Source organism: Marmota flaviventris, chromosome 2 (genome assembly GCF_047511675.1).
Source record: "Marmota flaviventris isolate mMarFla1 chromosome 2, mMarFla1.hap1, whole genome shotgun sequence".
Classification (NCBI taxonomy): Eukaryota; Metazoa; Chordata; class Mammalia; order Rodentia; family Sciuridae; genus Marmota; species Marmota flaviventris.
This window is the reverse complement of record NC_092499.1, coordinates 159,328,376-159,348,770: the sequence shown is the minus strand read 5'-3', so window position 1 is coordinate 159,348,770 and position 20,395 is coordinate 159,328,376. Positions and strand designations below refer to the sequence as shown.

The window sequence follows — 20,395 nt, the reverse complement described above, 5'->3', positions numbered from 1 at the left end:
TTCCAAGAGAGAGGACAGGAAACAGCAATTTGAGTCCTCCCACCTGACCTTTGGTGGCATCACAGGACTGTCTCATACTTGGCCATGAGCCAACTCACCAAGCCCCATGGAGAGCCTTAGGGAACACATTTCCTGTGGAGGTGATACAGGGAAATGAGGACAAGATGGCCAGTGAGAGAAGACCAAAGATGTCGAGGTATTGGTTCTATCCTATTTGGGCCATGTGACCATGAAGCCAGTTACTTAATCTCTCTGAGCCTCACTCTTTTCTTCTGGTAAATGGAAATTATTTTTGTAATGAGGAAAGCTGAGCAAGTATATAAATGAGTTCAGTGCCAGGCTCCATACATGACTGCTGTTCTTAGTACATTACTACATCTATTCAGATTCACTTTCAGGTCACATTAACTCAGTTTCCAAATTGCCAAAGGAAAATAACTTTTCTTTTCAGAGTAATTCTTATATTCAATCTATTCCCACAAAGCAGTTGATATACGAAGGGAAACAATGTGGTGAACTCTGATAAATTATATTTTTTTCATGAAGAAACACAGAAAATTGTCAATTAATTTTCCTGAACTATGTTTCATTTTTCATTTAAATTTTTAAAAAAAATCCCTTGAAATATGTCCCATATGGTTGCTTGGCAGGAATAAAAGCAAAAAAAAAGAAATTAGAAAATATTAGGTTATTTTCAAATATATCTCTGACTCTGGGTAATTACTGAAGTTTTGAAAATAAAACATTCAGTATATTTTTGAATGATTATAAGTATGTTTAACAATCAAAGCTTAAGTGTTATTTAGTACCATTCCATGCAAGGTTATTATTTAGTTTCTTCTCTGCTGGGTAGTTTACATCCATAAAAGTAATATCCTAGGGGACTGCAGAGAGCTACCTAAAGTGAATCAGTGTTTCCAGAGATCATCTCATGGTTTGGTAGCCTGGAAAACAGCAGCCAGTACTGAGAGGCTGAGGCAGGCCCCCATGAGCCATGTGCATCTGTTGCTCATTCAGCCAGAGCGGCTGGGCCTCAGCAGAAGATTTTTTTTTTCAGGCCTCCCACCAAATCACTCTACAGGACCTGTACCTGCCCCACTCTGAATATCAGTTCCCTGCAATAGACAGCTCCCCCATAGCCCATGCCCCACAATCAGCTCTGCTCATGGGCTGGGCTCAGGAGGTGTACAGTTCCTCATCATGACCTCCCTGGGCCCTAAAGTCAGTATTCAGCACTTAATAGCTCAATATAAATGTCACTGTGACTTGAAGGTTAGACAGGATTACTAAAGATTATTGGGATGTTTCTGGTACCCCACATCTAAGTGGTAGGAAAAGAATCCTTTGAGGACAGGAAGGAATTATCTTATGTTATCATTTTTTCTTACCATAGTGATGATTGACACTTGATTTGTTTCAAGTCATTTCAAGTGAGCTTTTAATTAGACCCATGGAGGGGCTGGGGTCATGGCTCAGTGGGTAGAGCACTTGCCTACCATGTGCGAGGCACTGGGTTCAATCTCCAACACCACATAAATAAATAAATAAATAAATAAATAAATAATCAAAATAAAGGTATTGTGTCCATCTACAACTAAAAATATTTTTTTTAAAAAAATAAGCCCCATGGAAAGGAAATTTTGACTCTTCTTCAAATTTAACTTACTGCAAACTTCCCTGGATGCATGAAATGGAGGAAGGGGAAGGAAGGGGCAAGGGATAGAAAGAAGGAATAAGGATAAAGACGTAGAAAGTGGGTGGGTGGTAGAAGGTATGTGAATGGGTGGATGGATGGATAAATGGAAGGTAGGTAGGTGGGTGGATGGATGGATGGATGGAAGGTAGGTGGGTGGATGGATGGGAGCAAACAAGTAAACAAGTGAGGGAGAAAGGAACAGAGGAGAAGGGGATGAAGAATTAATGAATGCCTCTTTCCTGCTCCTGGCCTCGGTGCTATTTCATTTTGTCGTTTCCCTAGCCAATTTCCACCGCAAAGCGTCAGTGATCATGGTGGATGAGTTGCTGTCAGCCTACCCGCACCAGCTGTCTTTCTCTGAGGCGGGCCTTCGAATCATGATCACAAGCCACTTTCCCCCCAAGACTCGGCTCTCCATGGCTAGTCGAATGCTGATCAATGAGGTATCTGGGAAAGCACCACGCACATACCACTGGACAGGGGTGGGACACTGAGGGAAGGAAAGTTCCCTAATGTGAAAGAAGGGATTTAACCAAGGTCTACCACAGTAATATCCCTCAGCCCTTTCCCAGCATCTCTGCCCTCTGGTCAGCAGTGTATCCTGGTCCTCGCTCTTCCCCCACCTGTTGAAAGACATCATCTAGCTCCCAGTTGTATAGAAACACTTGCCTATCTCTCTCTTCCTACCTTTTTCTTTTATTCTTCATTCTGGTAAAGCCCCTTGATGTAAATTCACACAGAAGTAAATGCTACATAATCCAAAGTCTCTGATCTAATTTTCCTTTCTCTGTAGTAAGCAGCCTTATTGATAACACTAGTCCAAACAGAGTTGTGTGGCTTTCTCACAAGGGAATATGGCAACCCAGAGAAGAAAGATAACACCACAGTGCACAGAGTTCCCTTGAGTCATACAGTGTTAATATTTCCTCTGAGAAGGAGGTTGTCTGAATCTATTATTATTTTGAGGAATCTCTTAATACTCCAGAGTCTTCTGCAAACATCTCCTCGTTGGGGCCTGAAGGAATACCCCATAAGTTGTGTTCTGGGTGTAAGTTACTTGCAATCCCTCTGACCATGGAAAATGTGTCACTTTCTTTCCAGAGACAAAGACTGATAAACAGCAGAGCTTATGCCAATGGGGAGTCTGAGGTGGCCATTAAAATCCCAATTAAGCACACCGTGGAGAACGGAACAGGGCCCAGCAGTGCCCCAGACAGGGGCGCGAATGGGACTCGAAGGGACGATGGTGTTGCCGAGGCTGGCAATGAGACAGAGAATGAGAATGAGGACAACGAAAACAACGAGAATGATGAGGAGGAAGAAGAGGAGGAGGAGGAGGAAGAAGGACCCTACACACCCTTCGATCCCCCCTGTAAGAGGTCCTGCGTCTAGGCTGGGTGGGGAGCTCTTTTGAGACCACTGAGTGGATACCCTTGACTTGGATGATCTTTTTACTATGCAATTCAAAGAAAAGTCTCTATGTGAACATAAAAATATTTATCTGAAGTTTCTAGAGTGGGCAGGACTCTGTTTTAGATGGTTCAGAACTGGCCGAGATAGTGGCACATAATCAGGGGCTGAAATTTGAGTTCTTTGACTAAGTGCATTTGGTGGGTGGAAATTCTCTCTTTGCTACTCTGCAAGGCCTGTTGGTGCTAAACAGTAAAGACACATGGTCAATGTTGGCAAAGCAGCCTGTGCTCAGGGCAGAGGCCCTTTGATCCCCTCCACCCATCCCATTACAGTTGGTTAGAACTGTCCTACCAAGGTCCACTGTGTGCATACCCAGTTCCCTTTGTTCTCACTTCCTGTCCCTTACCCCTAATCAGGTCCCTCATTCCTGTGACCAGATTTCTGCACAGGGGGAGTCATAAGAGTTGCAAACCTGGGAAAAAGCTGGTATGCATGTCCTTACTCAGTGAGCTGGCCAAAGACTCTCTGACCTTGAAACAGGAGAGACAAAGCCTATAAATGCTTTCAGGACCTCACCAGGCTGTGTCCTTCTCTGACTGCTGAATGTGAACATTCCAGCAACCTTTTCCCATACCCTACCTATTAGCAGAACTGGTAGACCAAACTCAAAGCATACCGCTACTTTGGTAAATCTTCTAGAAGCTTCTGACTATTTCAGCAAAGAGTATACTAGTCCAATTCACACTCACTGTCAAGTGTATGAGACTTAATGTGTGCTACTTCTCCAGGATGTTTTTTTATTTGCATGAGGGCTTTCTGAAGATGAGCTGATTGATCCAATCAAAAACCCATTTAGTGGCAAAACATGGGTGACAAGTGTGAGAATCCTGTGTTGTCTTCAGATGCAAGGTCTTGCTATGCTGTATGTTCCTCTGTAGCCAGGGCACAGAAGTAAAACAGACCAGTCCTGTTAGTAAGGGGTCCTAAGATAGCAGCTTTGTTAAGAGCTTACCAAAACTAATTAGAAAATATCCATCTTGATGCCTGTCCTCCAGCTAAATTCCCTAACTATGCAGCCAAAGTTAAATTACTGCTTGTTAGTAGGTTATCTTAATAGGAAAAAAAAAAGTATACAGTAGTTTCCCCCTTATCTGTGGTTTTCCTTTCTGTGGTTTCAGTCACCCAATGTCAACTGTGGTCAACCATGATTAGCCACAGACTAAAAATATTAAATTGGAAAGTCAAAGAAACAAGTGTTTCATAAGTTTGAAATCGAATACCATTCTGAGTAACATGATGAAATTTCACATCATCCTGCTTTACCTTACCCATGACGTGATCATCCCTGTGTCCAATATATCCATGCTGTATACACTACCCCCCCATTAGCCACGTAATAGCCACTGTGACTATCTTGGTATCACAGTGCTTATGTTCAAGTCATTCTTATTTTACATAATAAGGATCCTGAACTGCAAGCGCAGTGATGTTAGCAATTTTATTGCAGTATATTGTTATAAATATTATATTTTATTATTAGGCACTGCTATTAATCACTGTGCATAATTTATAAATTGAGCCTTATTGTAGGTGTGTGAATGCATAGGAAAAAACAGTATACATTGGGGGTGGCACTACCCAGAGTTTCAGGCATCCACTGGGGTCTTGGAACAGTCCCTATGGATAAGGGGAGCTACTACACTGGCTCTTAGTCCATTTGCTACCTTTGGATCTGTTTCTTGGCAACCTTCTTCCCAACCAGACCTGAATCATCTTAAAGAGTGAGTAAGCAAACACTTCATTCCCCCCTTGCATGCCTTAATTTTTGCTTCCTATTGGTGTATAACAAATTACTGCAAATTTATCAGCTTAAAACAGCACCCCTTGGTCAGCTCATGGTTCTATAGGTCAGAAGTATAGCTGGGATCTCAGAGCCTCACAAGGCCATGTCAAGGTGTGGACAGGCTGTGTTTTCAGAGTCCCTGGAGAGGATCACTCCCAGGCACATGTGTTCCTGTTAGTGGCAGGATTTTGTTCCTGTGGCTACACAGTTGGGCCTGCTGACTGCTCCCAGAGGCCCTGTGAGTCCCCCTTCCACAACTCCTCCATCTTCAACTGCGTGTAGCAGTCCTCACATTTCCAACCGCTCTGGCTTCCCCTTCTGCTTTTGAGGGCAGGTGTGATTAGATCAGGCTACTGTCTAGTCCCTCTACCTGAAGGTCAGCTGTGCCATATGAACACAGCACTGTCATCTGACTACAGTTCATCTACCCACAGGTTCTGAGGATGAGGGTCCAGTAGCTGAGGCCTCAAGTCACAAATTCTGCCTTCCACATCCTAATGTCCAGAGGCCATCACTAACTGACCATAATCGAGCTCAAAAAAATGCTTATTTTGCTAAACTTTTTCACTGATTAAAGAAACAGTAGCACCAATTGAAAAATCTGTAAGTGGCCAAGCACTGTGTTGGCACTGGGGAAGCCCAGAACCCTGACATGCACCCTCCTGGCAAACAGTGAGAGATACCCATGGGAAGTGAGACAGTCAGGCTCCCATGCCTGGGCCTCATTACTTGGGGGGGACAAAGTCCCCCTCCCATCATATTTTCCATATTTCTGTGCTGGCTGGAGTTATTCCAGATGTACTTATGGCGTTCCAAGGTACAGTCATGCATCACCTAACAAAAGAGATTCATGCTGGGAACCATATCTTTGGGTGGTTTCATTATTGTGCAAACATCAAAGAGTGTACTCATGCAAACTAAGATGGCTACGACATAATTAGATCATATCATCTTATGGATCACCACCATGTATGTAGTTCATCATTGGCCAAAACATCATTATGTAACACATGACGGCACTTGAACCTCCTGTTCACTGCCCCTCTGTATCTCTGTGATTATGTGGCAGATGACAGAGGTCTTGGGCCTTCAGCCACCTGTTTCCGGTGCCTTGTGCATTAGGAGACCTGACTGCAGGTGTCCCTTTCACTCTCCAAATGGCCCTGTGACTGGGGAGTAGAAACCTCATGCCAGGCATCCAAGTTCTCACCAGTTCTTCTCAGGTGGGCATCCTTGGTAAGTTGCAGACCCTAATTCAGGTAGTCTGGAGCAATGCCTGAGAATCTGGATTTCTAAGGAGCGCCCCAGTTGGTGGCAATACTGCTGGTCTGTGGGCCACACTTGGAGTAGCAAGAAAACGGGGACCTAGTGAGACACAGTGAACTTCATGACTCTCCTAGGACAGGATATCCTAAATCAGAGCCGGGATCTGTCTCTGAAATGAAGGGGCTTACCTTGTGACTTCGGTTCCTCTCCTCCAGCTCCTGAGAAACCCCACACCTGGACTCAGGAGCTCCATTTTAAGACAATGGGGCTGCCCAAGGGTTCTTCCCTGGGGTAGGCAGGCAGGCAGTGAGTGGCTCAGTGGTAAGAAGGCCAGAGCATGCCTCAGGCCAGCAGAGGGCATCAACATGCAGGGGAGAGTCAGTCCAGGGAACCTCTTGAGCTTAGTTCTTTTGACCTAAAAAAGGTCCATCTACTCCAGGAGGAAATTTGTCCTTCCATGGTAATCCTTCTAGGTGGCATGGGCCACCCAGCTACAGTGCTGGCTTCTCTCCAAGACTATAATATGGGTAATTAACAAGCAAGTAGTTATTTGGGAGTATGTAAATATAAATGTGTATGACATGCATATAGTGTATATGCATATATGTGTACATAGGAATACATATATGAATAGATTATATATGCATATAGAGAATACAATATATGATTGGCATATATCCATAGAACAATTTACATGCATATTTCATACATATAATATATTATACTGTATATATATGAAACAGATAAAGGTATTCATGTGCCATATGTTTATAAATGCACATACTGTATATATAGGCTTTATGCATATAATATACATATATATACCAGATACACCTATATATGGTATGTGTACATACTTATACATATACACATATTCTTATTTCCTGAGTGAAGGGGCTTACCTTGTGAAGAGAGTCTTACATTGGCAGATAGAAATGTGTAGGTAGATTTTTTTCTATACTTTCCATTTTAGTACCCAATTTTTATTGTCTGTTACAGTCAGAATAAGTGTATATGTTAGAAACAAGTCCCTTTACTCCTTAAAGCCAGGTTCTTTACTGAACACTATAATTCACTTTCCTTGCTTCGTCTCCCTGCTGCCGGCTGACTTTCGTGAAATCACATAAACACCAGCACGTCAGCTCTGTGGAAGGGAATTTTGTTTTCCTAATTCGGTGCTTTGTCCCCAGTGCCTGGAGCAGTGCCTGGCACCAAGTGACATAGAGGGCATTCAATTAATATTTGCCAAGTGAACATATAAATCTCTTCCTTGGGGGCTCTATGTGGACCAAAGGGTAATGGAACAAAAGATGAAATAATGTTCAGAAATACTGATGATTCAAAGAGGAGAAGAAACTATTTTTACCCCCTTATTCAGAAATGGACATTAAGATGAGCTAAAATGTGGACACTCCTGTTTGGCCTTCCCTCCTCCTCAAAAGCATTTAAGAAGCACCTTTCCACACCACTGGTTTGCTCAAGGAGTCACATTTGTTATATACGCTTCAAGGCATATCTCAGATAGTACAGAATTTCTACCTTTAAGGTTGTCATTGCAAAAAAGCTATCCTTGTAAAGAAAGCATCTGTATCGTTTTACTATCAGTAAACTGTGAGTTCCAGAGACAACGTCCTCTTTGTGTGGGTCAAAATATTTGAAAGCAGCTGAGGGGAAAAAACTCAAGAACTCACTCGCACTAACGCATCCTGCTTGCAATTTTACCTAATTAATATCAGTTTCCAAGCTCTGATTTCTTTGTTCTTTTTTTTCATTATTTTCTGAAAACTATTAAGGAACATAATTGAGGTCAGTTCTCTTCGTACTCATCAGTTTCTTTGTGATCTTTGATTGGGTTTACATTTTAAACCAAACCAAAGTTCTTTTCTTGCAAGGACACCAGCCACATGGGAGGCCAAGAAGGGGATCCTAAGAGCTATCTGTGCGTAGATGCCTCAGCTCTCCATTGCAGGATTTAGGAAACTGCAGAATTTCCAAATGCTTTTGGGATCCAAAGATGTGGTTTCATTCTGGATTCTGCAGCATTTGAAAGCCACTCACGAGACAGCTCTCATAACTGCTTCTGTCTTTGTAAAATCCAGTGCACCTGGTCTCAGAGATCTCATCTTCTGCTTGACCATCTCCAAGATTTAAATCTAACAAGATACATATTGGTTGATGGGAAAATAAACCTCTCCCTTCTTAGCTTTTTTTCCTCCTTTCTTTAATCTGTTCTTGTTAATGAGATACCCTTAGATTCTCCAAAACAAATAGTTTCCTTTGCTCTGTCTAATTAGGTTGTTCATAGCAATATTATTACTATTAATGTTCATTGAGCTTGTGATATGCTCTACACTGTTCATGGCTTTCAAAATAAACCAATTAACAATTTAGAGAAGACTCCTTTCTCGTAGAGTTTATATTGTCCTTTGGGGGAATCTGGAAATGAATGAAGAAACAAATAAATCGGGTAATTTCCTATAGGAAACATTTACTATGATGGAGATCCTCCAAGTGGGTGGTGGAAAATAGGAAGGGAATGGTGAGGGTCTTATTTATTTTGGGTTACCTGAAGGGGGTCTGGTGGCAGGTTTTGAGTGGTAAGGTGAGCTGCACATCAGAGCATACTCAGCCACAAGAAGATCCAGGCAAAGGGAAACACAAGTGCAAAGGCCCTGAGGCAGAAGAGGGCTTGGAGTATCTGAGGACTGAAAGAAAACCAAAGAGAGGGAGCGCATAAGTAGGGAAACCTGTTTGCAGGGGCCAAATCAGACAAAGCCTTATATTCCTCAGTAGGGAGGTGTAGATTTACTCTGTGGGTAATTGAAGCCAGGGGAAATTTCTAGAACAATTTGCTTTCTGAACTTTCCCTCTGACTCCAAGTGGCAAACAGGTATTGGACTAGGAAGTTCCCTTAGGAAGCCAGGTGTTTAGCCAGGCCACAGGTAAGCAACCTGGCCCAAGGGAAGGTCGTGGGGATGACGGAATACCCTAGGCTGGTTGCCAGGCTGGCCATGGGGTAAAAGAAAGGAAAGGATCAAGAATGACTCAGGATTTGAAAGCAGCTTGAAAAATTCTCTTGTCTCAGCCCCTGAACCAGAATCACATGATTTAATTCTCCCAGCATCATGGTGAGCTCGGTGTTACTATGTCCACATGTCAGAGACCAGAAAACCAGGGGATTTAAATAATAAATAACTCAGCTCCAAGGCCAAAAAGTGAGTCTGGATGTAGTGCTGTCTGATGAGGGAGGCAAACTGACCCCTAGAGGCCGTTCTGCCTCGGCCATCAGAAGGAGGCTGGGGATGCCCGCGATGTTGTTAAGTCACCTTTCTACGCAGTTGTAAGAAACTATTCAAAGGCTAGTGAGAGATAATGTGAAATAGGCCTGGATATTGGTTTAAAAATATGAAATGGAGCTGGGGATATGGATGATCGAGCACATGCCTAGTATACACAAGGCTCTGCCTTCAATCTCCAACACTTTTTTTAACATTTATTTTTTAGTTTTTGGCGGACACAACATCTTTCTTTGTATGTGGTGCTGAGGATCGAACCCGGGCCACACGCATGCCAGGCGAGCGTGCTACCGCTTGAGCCACATCCCCAGCCCTCAATCTCCAACACTGTAAAAAAAAAAAAAAAAAAAAAAAAGAGAGAGAGAGAGAGAAATTTTATTAAACCTTTTATTGCCAACTGCAACAGTATATGCCTATAACCCCACCAACTGGGGAGGCTGAGGAAGGAAGAGCAGAAGTTTGAGGCCAGCCTGGGCAACTTATTGAGACCCTGTCTGAAAATTAAAAAGTAAAAAGAACTGGGGATGTAGGGATGTAGCTCAATGGTAGAGAATCCCTGGGTTCAATTCCAGTACCAATAAATAAATAAATAAATAACTTTTAATCATTGTTCAAATAGTATCATAAATATTACCTCCTTAACTCTGGTGGGAATATAAAGTAATTCAATCATTTTGGAAAACTTTTTGTTTGGAAGTTTCTTAAAAAGTAAATATCCACCTCACAACTCAGCAATTTCCCCCCTAGGTCTTCATCCAAGAGAAAGGCAACTGTGCCCATGAAAAGGCTTGTGGAAAGAGGTTCCTAGCCACTTTAGTTATAATATCCCCAAAACTGGCAACAACCCAAATACCCATCCACCGGAGAATGGATAATCAAATTATAATATATTTACAGGATAGAATACTACACAGCAAGTAAAAGAAAGACTTCGTGATACATGAAAGAATCTCAAAAAAAAAAACATGTTGAATACAAGAAGGTAACACATAAACATATTAGATGATTTAGTGCATCTTGAAGTTTGAGAACAGGAAAGACTAATCTTGGTGGTAAGGGTGAGGATTGATTAGAAAGAGGCACAGAGAACTTTCTGGAAGACAGCTATGTTTCATATCTCCACTGAAGTAGAGAGTTATGTAGATGTATAAATTTCTTTCTTGCATTTATGTAGATGTATACATATTTCTTCCAGAGTTGAATTCATATTTCAGCAGGAATGTAATATGGATAAATTTATTGAGACGATATCAAATTTTTCAAAGGAGAGATTATACGAGGAACTCATGGCATTACAGTCACCTGAATAAGCACACCCGGTGCCTCGGATACTCAAAGCACTCAGCACAGAGATGGCAGAAGTAGATCACCTCTGGGAGATCCATCATCTGTCCCTACCAACAAGTAGTTACTGAACCGAAAAGCAGCTATTCATTTACAAACCCTCATCAGCTTGGGATACAAATGTTGAGAGATTCCACCAGATGGTGTTGTCTCTGCGGACACTTCATAATTTGAAAAAATTGAGTTACCGAACCACATGGAGAACAGGCACGCACTGGTGGTCTCTCCCCAGCCCACACTGCACACTCCTACACACACACTCCACCCCTTGTGTGTCCTGGGTACCTTCCTCGTCTTTTCCTACCTGGCTCATGTGTCCAGCCATCCTGCCAGCCTGGTATCACTCAGATGGGACTCACCCTGTCACTTCCGAAATCTAACTAGCAGGTGGCCAGTGGGTGACTGTTTTTAAATTCTGTTCGGCTTTGTGTGTCAGGCATTGCTGGTGATGGAAAGCCACTGGGGTAAAGTTTTAGGTAAAGAGCAATACAACGAGGGTTAGGACTGGGGAAAGCCAGTACTGGGACTGCAGAACAAAGAAGCTAACCCATTTGTGTTTTCCTTTTTTTCGTTTTTCCAGCTGGCAAACTGGAAACAGTGAAATGGGCATTTACCTGGCCACTGAGTTTCGTCTTATACTTCACTGTCCCCAATTGCAACAAGCCCCGCTGGGAAAAGTGGTTTATGGTGACATTTGCTTCTTCCACGTTATGGATTGCAGCCTTCTCCTACATGATGGTGTGGATGGTGAGTCTATAAGGGACACCATGACATTGCTAGATCTCTTTAGAACGAAAAGTAAATTGGTCTGAAGGTGAATAAGGATTGGGGTTTTCATTCCCATAATTGTATCAACCTGCTATTGCTATAATGAGCTGTGTAACAAACTATCCCTAAACCTGTGGTTTAGAATCACAAGCATGCATTCTGCTTAAGACATCTTCAGTTTGACAGTGATTTGATTGATCTTAGCTGGGACTGATTATGATTTATCCAGCAGCTTAAGTCTGTAGTTGTTCATTTTCTTTGGATCACTGGCTACCTGGGGGAATGTTGCAGTCTTGGTATATCATCGGAATACTAGAAGGCATACGGAAACACTAGATGCCTCCTAAGATCTTCACTAGGGACTGACTTACCTTACCATGTGTCTACCAATATTCCATTGGCCAAGCCCAATGGTCAATGGAGTTGGGAAAATATACGCCATCTACTTTGATGGAAAAGCAACAGAGTCACAGGCAAAGCATATGGAGCAAATATGAAAGAATTGGGAATGGATGCTCAATCTGAACCTTCCCCCATTAACCCTGATCTTAGTTTCTTCAAACAGACAATAAGGTCATTCTGAGACTAAAATAATGACTCTGTGATTAGCATGCATTATGAGGCTATGACTCAAAAGAGTTCTGCCTCAAAGTCTTTTAAGAAACCCAGACATAGGGTACATATCTGTAATCACAGCAGATCAGGAGGCTGAGGCAGGAGGATCACAATTTCAAAGGCAGCCTCAGCAACTTAGCAAGCCTCTAAGCAACTTAGAGAGACCCTGTCTCAAAATAAAATATAAGAAAGGAGTGATGATGTGGCTCAGTAGTTCAGTGTCCCTGGGTTCAATTCCTGCTTTCAAAAGACAGAAACCCAAATATCCAGAATGTATTGCTCACTTTTGACTACACTTTTAAATGGGAGAGCAAGCCTAATTGATCAAAATTGGAGTTGCACAGAAATTAAAGCCATGACAAATTTATGTAAATCCAAATTAACCTTGCTTGAGCATTGGACAAAAGTGTTACATAAATTTAGGCGAATTAAACTCAAACGGTAAAAACAAGTTTCAAAAAGGTTATTTTGAAGGCAAATTTGTAAGTGTGGGTTTTAGTCAACTTTTTTCATCACCAAAATACCTGACAAGAACCACTCAGAAGAGGGAAAGTTATTTGGGGCTCATGGTTTCAGAGGTCTCAGTCCATAGATGGCTGACACTATTGCCCTGGGCCTAAGGTGACCCAGCACATTATGGTGGAAGAGCCCAGAGGAGGAAAGCTGCTTAGCTCATGGCAAGGTCAGGAAGCAGAGAGAGAGGAAGGAAGGAAGAAGACACAGGGAAGATGTACCGTTCCAGGACTCACCCCTGGCGAACCACCTCCTCCAGCCAGCTGCCTAGAGTTACCACCCAGTCATTCAAGCTAGGATGGACTGATTAATTTACAGCTCTCACAATCCAGTCACTTTGTCTCTGAATATTCCTACATTAACACAGGAGATTAGTGGGGGACGCCTCCAGCCAAACCATAACAGCCTGACACAATGAAGTCATACCTATCCTTTGCCTCAACATCATAGACACTAAGAACCCTTTTAACTAAAATCTTATAACCAGAGAGTTCTACTTATCCCATGTTTATTAACATTTTCACTGCACAGAGTCACCGAATGCCCCCTCTGACTGGATTTGGGGCACAGTGGCTGCTGTCCGTGATCTCAAAGTGCTCGGTGGTTTTCTAGGGAGTCCACTAACCAGCCCACGGACTAATCTGGGATCACCCTCCCTCTGTTTGCTGCCTTCCCTCTAGTGAAGGTTCTAATAAGCCCTCTTTTCTCTCAGGGTGAGAAAAAGAAACAAGGGGAAGCAAGAGACTTGGGCTGGGCCTTCTGGGTAACTGGTTCCCCCAAACTCCAGATTCAACCACAAATATAATAACAGCAAAAGTACAGAAGGCCACTCCGAGCTGAGCCAGACCACATTCCTACAGGGACCCAGCACAGGGTTAGTAAGGAAAAACAAGGTTTGGCCAGGATGCTCATAACTGCATTTGACAAAGGCTTCTCAGAGCAACAAAACAGAAATGTGTGTTTCAGCAGCTCCCTTTCCTCCCTGGAGACTGGAAGTCAGAAAGCCTCGAGGCCACCGCAGGATAAATTCTGGACTGAACGGAAATGAGGAGCATTCTCTGGTTTGAAAGGGGCCAGCCAAGCCTCTCAACAGATTTAACTCATATCTCCCAAACCTTTTCACAGGGAAGGAGCCTTTGAAGTGAAGTCAGGTTTTCCTACATAGGTGTCTCTTTCAGTGGCTGGCCCAGGAGGAATTGAGAGAAGAATGCGCTCCTTGCAACATGTGGTTTGCTTTTTTTTTTTTTTTTTTTTTTTTTTTTGCAATTTTATAGAAAGTAAGGAAGATCAGGTGGCATCCTGAAACTTCTTAGTAGTTTCCCTAGGACAGGGAACTTGTCTCTTTTTCTACTTACCTGTCCATCACCACTGGGCTCCTTCATCATCTCTCTTACCCACTGCTTTTATCTCAGTTTCCCCATCAGGAAATTAGAGGACTACAAGGTGCTCATTTGCATAATGGAAACAACCTCTCAGGCTGGAACCAAATTCTGACCCTTTGGTAAAATCCCTCCTGTGTGAACAGGAGTGCTGCCTGAGCAAAGGAGTCAACCTCCTGGGTCAGAATCCCCTTTGCACTTACTAGCAGCACTATCCCCTCTGCAGTTACTCCTGAGGCCTCAGTTTCTTCAACTGAAGAATGGGAATCACATAACATTCACTCCATTGAGTTGTTGTGAGAGTTAAAGAAGTTAAAACCCTTGAACATGGCTTGGCCCAGGACTTAATGATGTTGACAAGGACAATGACCTTATGACCAAGTGCCGAGGAAGTGAGGAAAGGAAAGGCTGCTTATGGCTTTTCCAACAAGACTGGAAGGTTAGAAATTTAGCCTCTTCCAGCTCTCATGAATTCCCACTGTATTGCTGATGTGGATACTTGAATTTCTACCACAGCCCGGAAGCCATTCATTCTGGATTTTCCTGGACCATCTTGAGTTCAAATATTCTATCCCAACATTGTCTTTTCCCAGAAATTTGGGTTTCCCTCTCTCAAATTGCTTGTGTCACCTGAAAGGAGTAAAAAGAAAGGCCAACTTTTCATTGGAAAGTCTGGATTCTGTAATTGCACCATCTCATGATCTGAAGTTCTGGTCTCATCTATCTAATAATGTTCATTGTCCCCTGAGTTGATAAAGAGGGTGGGCATTGCCCTCCAAAGAGACCGCCCAGGTTGGACAGCTTTCCGAGTCTTGCTCAGAGGAACCAGGGACAAGTTGGGCTCATGGTGGCCCTTAATTCATGGCTTTTTCCTGCTTCTTCCAGGTCACAATTATCGGCTACACTCTGGGGATTCCTGACGTCATCATGGGGATCACCTTCCTGGCTGCCGGAACCAGTGTGCCCGACTGCATGGCCAGCCTCATTGTGGCCAGACAAGGTGGGACCACCAAGGGCAGCAGGGATAGGAAGGAAGGCCTCCCAACCTCAGAGCAGGAGTATGCATGCCAATTAAGAGAGCAGCAAATTCCACCTGGAAGGAGTTATGAGCGACCTCAATGCCAAGTTGGCCTAAAGGCTACCTGAGACCAAAAGGACAGGAAAAAGAGCCAGAAGGTTCTACCCCCTTAAGGAAGGCAGAGATGTTTTCCTGGGTAGCATCCACAGATCATTCTGGTTGTATTACTCTCCTTTTATTATAAAAATAGTACTAAAAGCCAGGCTGGTAGCACATGTCTGTAGTTCCAGAGACTTGGGAGACTGAGGCAGGCACATCTCAAGTTTGAGGCCAGGCTCAGAAACTTAGCAAGACCTTCAGCAACTTAGCAAGACCCTATCTCAAAATTTAAAAAAAAAAAAAGACTAGAGACATGACTCAGTGGTAAAGCACCCCTGGGTTCAATCCCCAGTACCTTAAAAAAAAAAAACCTTAACCTCTACTAAGAAGGCATTTTATGTGCATTGTCTTATGAATTTAAACAATTTTATGAGGTAGGGACAATTGTACTCCCATTTGAAGAATAAAGAAAGTAGACTTAGAGAGGACAGACCCCCATACTAAGGTTTATCCACATGCAACATTCCTCAAAGTGACAATTAGCTGAGGTCAGTTTTCAGCATATGACAGACCCTTTATTCCAAAACTAAGCTCACAGTTCACCTCCCCAGATGGACACTCTTCCCTTGCCCCCCAACAATGTGCTTGGGGTTGGACCCCACACCTTGCACATTATGAAAATGCTCAACCACTTAGCTGCATCCCTGCCCCAGAAGAGCATTTCTGAATGGCCATGACCTTCCCAGCACCCACTCTCATTTATATTCCTGATTTATGCTTGAAGGCATTTATTTTAACACATGCATTGTGCAATTACAAAACATAGCACAGAAGTGCTCATGAAATTCTACAAATTTCATTATTTTTATAATACTTAATTACTCAGAATAACTGAACACAGTGTAGAACCGTAAGAGATAATACTGAAACATGTAAGTTGGCGAGTTCAGGAACCACTTTGTAGACTGCTGAGTTTATTCCTTTCTAGAAGGATGGCTCAAAACCTCCAGAATTTTTGGAAACATATTTTATTTTTTTGCATCACTTACATTGACTCAGTGATTGCATTTGAAGTGAAGGTCAACAGATTGATAGAATATGTGTCCCTGTGTTTTAAAATCTGCACAGGTCTTGATATCAGTGATGGCCTGGGAGAGAATCAAATAATGAACCAGCAAAACTACTGGCTTTCGGTCACACCAAAGACTTGGGAGAGTCCCATATGGGGCCCTTACCCTCTCCTGGTGTGTTAGCCAGCTTTTTGATGCTGTAACCAAATTACCAGACAAGGATAAAATAGAGGAGGAATACTTATTTTGGCTCATACTTTCAGAGGATTCAGTTCATGGTCTGATGGCTCCATTACTCTGGACCTGAGGTGAGGCAGAACAACATGGCGGAAGGGAAAGTTTCTCAGCTCATGGCAACCAGGAAGGAGAGAGAGAGAGAGGAGCTAAAGACAAGATAAACCCTTCCAGGGCACACCTCCAGTGACCTGCTTTCTCTAACTAGGTCTCACCTCTCAGTAGCTCATTAAGCTTTCAATAGATTAATCCCTCAGCAATTGAATTAATGATGAAATCAGAGGCCTCATGATCCAATTGTTGCCTAAAAAGCACCCTTCTTAACTTTGTTGCATTGGGGACCATGCTTTTAACACATGAGCTTTTAGGGGGTATTCCAAATCTAAACCATAATGCCTGAGATCTCTTCTCTCACTTGAGCAACCTCTTATCCTTGCAGGGATGGGGGACATGGCTGTGTCCAACTCCATTGGGAGCAATGTGTTTGACATCCTGATTGGCCTGGGTCTTCCCTGGGCTCTGCAAACACTAGCTGTGGATTATGGATCTTATGTAAGTGGTTGTTTTCTCTTTATGTTTTTCTTAAATGCAAAACTACATGGACTCTCTTTTTAGTTGTCTTGGCCACTGAGACTTTTTCTCATGGAAAAATAAAATGTAGAAATAGCAATGTTGAGAGGAAAAAAATTCTCTTTGTCAAAGTCCTCCCAAATTCAGGCTTATGGTGACATTCAGGTCTCTAAATCAGAGGTTAGCAAACTTTTTCTTCCAAGAGCAAAGTAGTAATTATTTCAGGTTTGTGGGCCAGACAGTCTCTGTCATAGCTAGTAACTCTGCCCATGTATCAGGAAAGCATTCATAGAAACTGTGGCTATTTCAATACAACTTTATTTACAAAAATTAGAATTTAAGTTTTTATTTTATCTATTTATATATTTGTTTTGATTTTGTTTTCAACTATTTAAAAATGTAGAAAGCATTCTTAAGTCATGGGCTGCTATGCAAAACCAGTGGGTGGGTCAGATTTGATCCCTGGCTCATAATTCACCAACCACTACTCTGTTTATTTGCATTTACTTCATCTTATCACATGTTATATGATGCATGTAAGGGAAGCACTAAAGAGATGTCATTCAGGTTGGTCACTGAAAGGGTGTCCTCCATTGGGTGGTCATGGGATTCCAAATGACACTCCTAAATTCTGCAGGCAAAGACTGAAACTGTTGTCAGTCAGGCTCTTATGAACTGACTCGCATCAACCAAATTCAGAAGAATTTAATGCATAAGCTACAATGTCAGATGATAGTAAGACACATAAATACCAGGTATAAAGCATGCTAATTTGGGGTGATTTGTTCTTTATTGCTGAAGAAAACGTTTATGTGGATTGTATTTTGAGGGACCCACGACTATCCTCATATTCAAAGTTTTACCAGGAACACTCACAGGAATCAATAACAGGTTATAGGCATGGCTATGATGTATTACAGCAAAGGATATGGAGTGAAAGCAACAGGGAAATGTAATGCATCATAAGCCCAGAGAAGTCAGGTGCAAGCTTCCAATTCCTCCCCTCCTGAGTCTCACAATTCACCCTCGCCATGAACTACAGGTTCACTTGTCAGATGTCTCCACCCAGGAAAGTCCAGTGGAATCTGAGACTGGTCATGTAGATACATTTCTGCTATAAGAATAGCTGTGATAACTGAATCTCCAAGCCCCAACACAGACACCAGGTATACATCATCAAGCTTGCTAAACAATTCTGGCAACCTGGGACAGCATGCCCCAGTGCTTCCATGTACAAAACAACATCATCATTCAGCAACATTCCAAGGGACACATTCTCAAGGATTGACCAAGGCACCCCCATAGGCACATAAGGATTAAGTAACTAATTCTGCTGTGTTGACACCTTCCACATAGAAAGCCAAATTATTATTTCATTTGTTAGAATAGTATTGCTAGCTACTGTTTTACAGATAACTCCAAAATTGCACGAAAATAGCTCAACAAAGTTTTATTTCTTATTCAATTTTTACTGCTAGTGTTCCCCTTTTGGCAGCTTCCATGGACTCTTGCAAGGAGAAACTAAGAGATGAAGGTTTATTCTATCATTTGGTTCTACCATCTTGGCGTCTTTCTTTGGCCACACAGAAGAAAGCATAGAGAAAGCAAGGGCATGGAAAATTATACACTGCATTTTTTGATGAGCATTAGAAGTGGTTTATGTCCTGTCTATCTTCATGCCATTGACCATAGAAGTCACCTGTACCCACCTAAGTGCAAGAAGGGATCCAGGTCATTAGTTGAGCTGTGTGTCCAGGAAGGGAAAGATATGCAGATGGCAGTGAACATTAGAAATCTCTCTAGTTTGACTCATGTGGTTGAGAGTGAAATCCAAAGAAGAGGAATCTGCTGTATAACCTTTTACTTAGAGCTGTGTCCACCCATATTGGAGGGCTTATCTCTGCCATGAGAACTCTCAGGTTGAGCTGCCTCCTCTGTCCCATACATGCAGGGCACATTGACCAATCCTGGCTCTTTGAGCTCCTTTTCCTGGGTCACACGTGAAACACCCCTCTTTCACTTTATTGTGCTCAAGCTTCAAACAATATTATTGATTGGTTGTGTTGAAACTATCTCATTAAGGTTGGCATGTATCTCTTTCTTAATACAAGTCACTTTGGTTCTGTTTTGCCAATGCTAAAGAGATATCTACAACTAGCTAATGTAAACCTTTTCTTTGGTCTTCTTTTTATCTGATTATAAAAATAGCTCATGTGATTTATAGAAAACTCTGGAGCAGCACCTGCCCAGTATCTCTCTATAATTATGGAAATGCTCTCTCTAAATGTACTGGCTAATGCAGGAGCATCAGCTACATGTGACTTGTAAGCACATGATATGTAGTTGTTGCAAGTGAAGAAGTGAATTTTAAAATTTTACTTAATTTTAATTACTTTAAGTTTATGTAGTCACGTGTAGCTTAAGGCTACCTATTGGACCATATAGCTCCACATTAAATAAAAAATATCCATAGAATAACCCAGAGATAACTATTCTTATTTCAGCATATTTTCTCTTTCTAAATTGTATTATATGACTGAGATTATATTATACATAGTGTACACCGCTTTTTATACATATTAAATCAAACATGTTTTCCTTTAAATGTGATTAGAAACTTCTTTTTCAAAGTTGGCCTATTATTCCAGCATATGAATATTCAAGAATTTACTTAATCATGCCGTAGTTCTTAGACATTTACATTACATCAAGATTTTCACTGTTATAAATGTCTCAGACATCTTTATATATCAATAGATAGATTTCAGAGATCTGTAAAAATTTTGCACATAAAATATATCTACATTTTGTTATTTCTTTTAGACAATTTTCCAAGAGTTGGAATTGTATGTAGAATATTGTTTTACAAAATGATAATCCTTACAATTTAATTTGTCAAATTTCATTTCTGAGGGTTGGGGGCAGCTACACAGTTCCGGCATATTCTGACCACAGGAAACTTCATGAGATGAACACTGAGGCTTTTCTATATCTGTCTTCCTTATGGCACACAGTGCATGGCAGGAACATTCTTGAGCCGTGATATGTGTCAAACACAACAGAAGCCATAATGAGAACTTCCACTGCATTTGCAGTTTACTTTTCATGAATTGGAGAGACACTTCCAACCCAGGACAAAGAGTTTACTGATTCCATCATTCAGTCTTTCCTTCTTATCAAGCAGTTCAACTCTGGCCTCAAACCTGCTTACCCTCCTCTGAACAGAAACCCTGCAGTTAAGGTGACCTAACTACTTTGAAAAATATTTAGT

The 20,395-nt window shown here is 42.0% G+C and overlaps 1 protein-coding gene across 1 annotated transcript in view; it reads left to right on the top strand.

Moving 5' to 3' along the window:
• Positions 1-20,395, top strand: part of Slc24a3 (solute carrier family 24 member 3) — a 538,383-nt gene that overhangs the window by 498,000 nt on the left and 19,988 nt on the right. Inside the window, exons 11-15 of the mRNA XM_027922464.2 lie at positions 1,979-2,139; positions 2,798-3,068; positions 11,439-11,605; positions 15,019-15,133; positions 16,994-17,106. Of these exons, the coding sequence (XP_027778265.2) occupies positions 1,979-2,139; positions 2,798-3,068; positions 11,439-11,605; positions 15,019-15,133; positions 16,994-17,106 (827 nt within the window). The remainder of the gene's footprint in view (positions 1-1,978; positions 2,140-2,797; positions 3,069-11,438; positions 11,606-15,018; positions 15,134-16,993; positions 17,107-20,395) is intronic.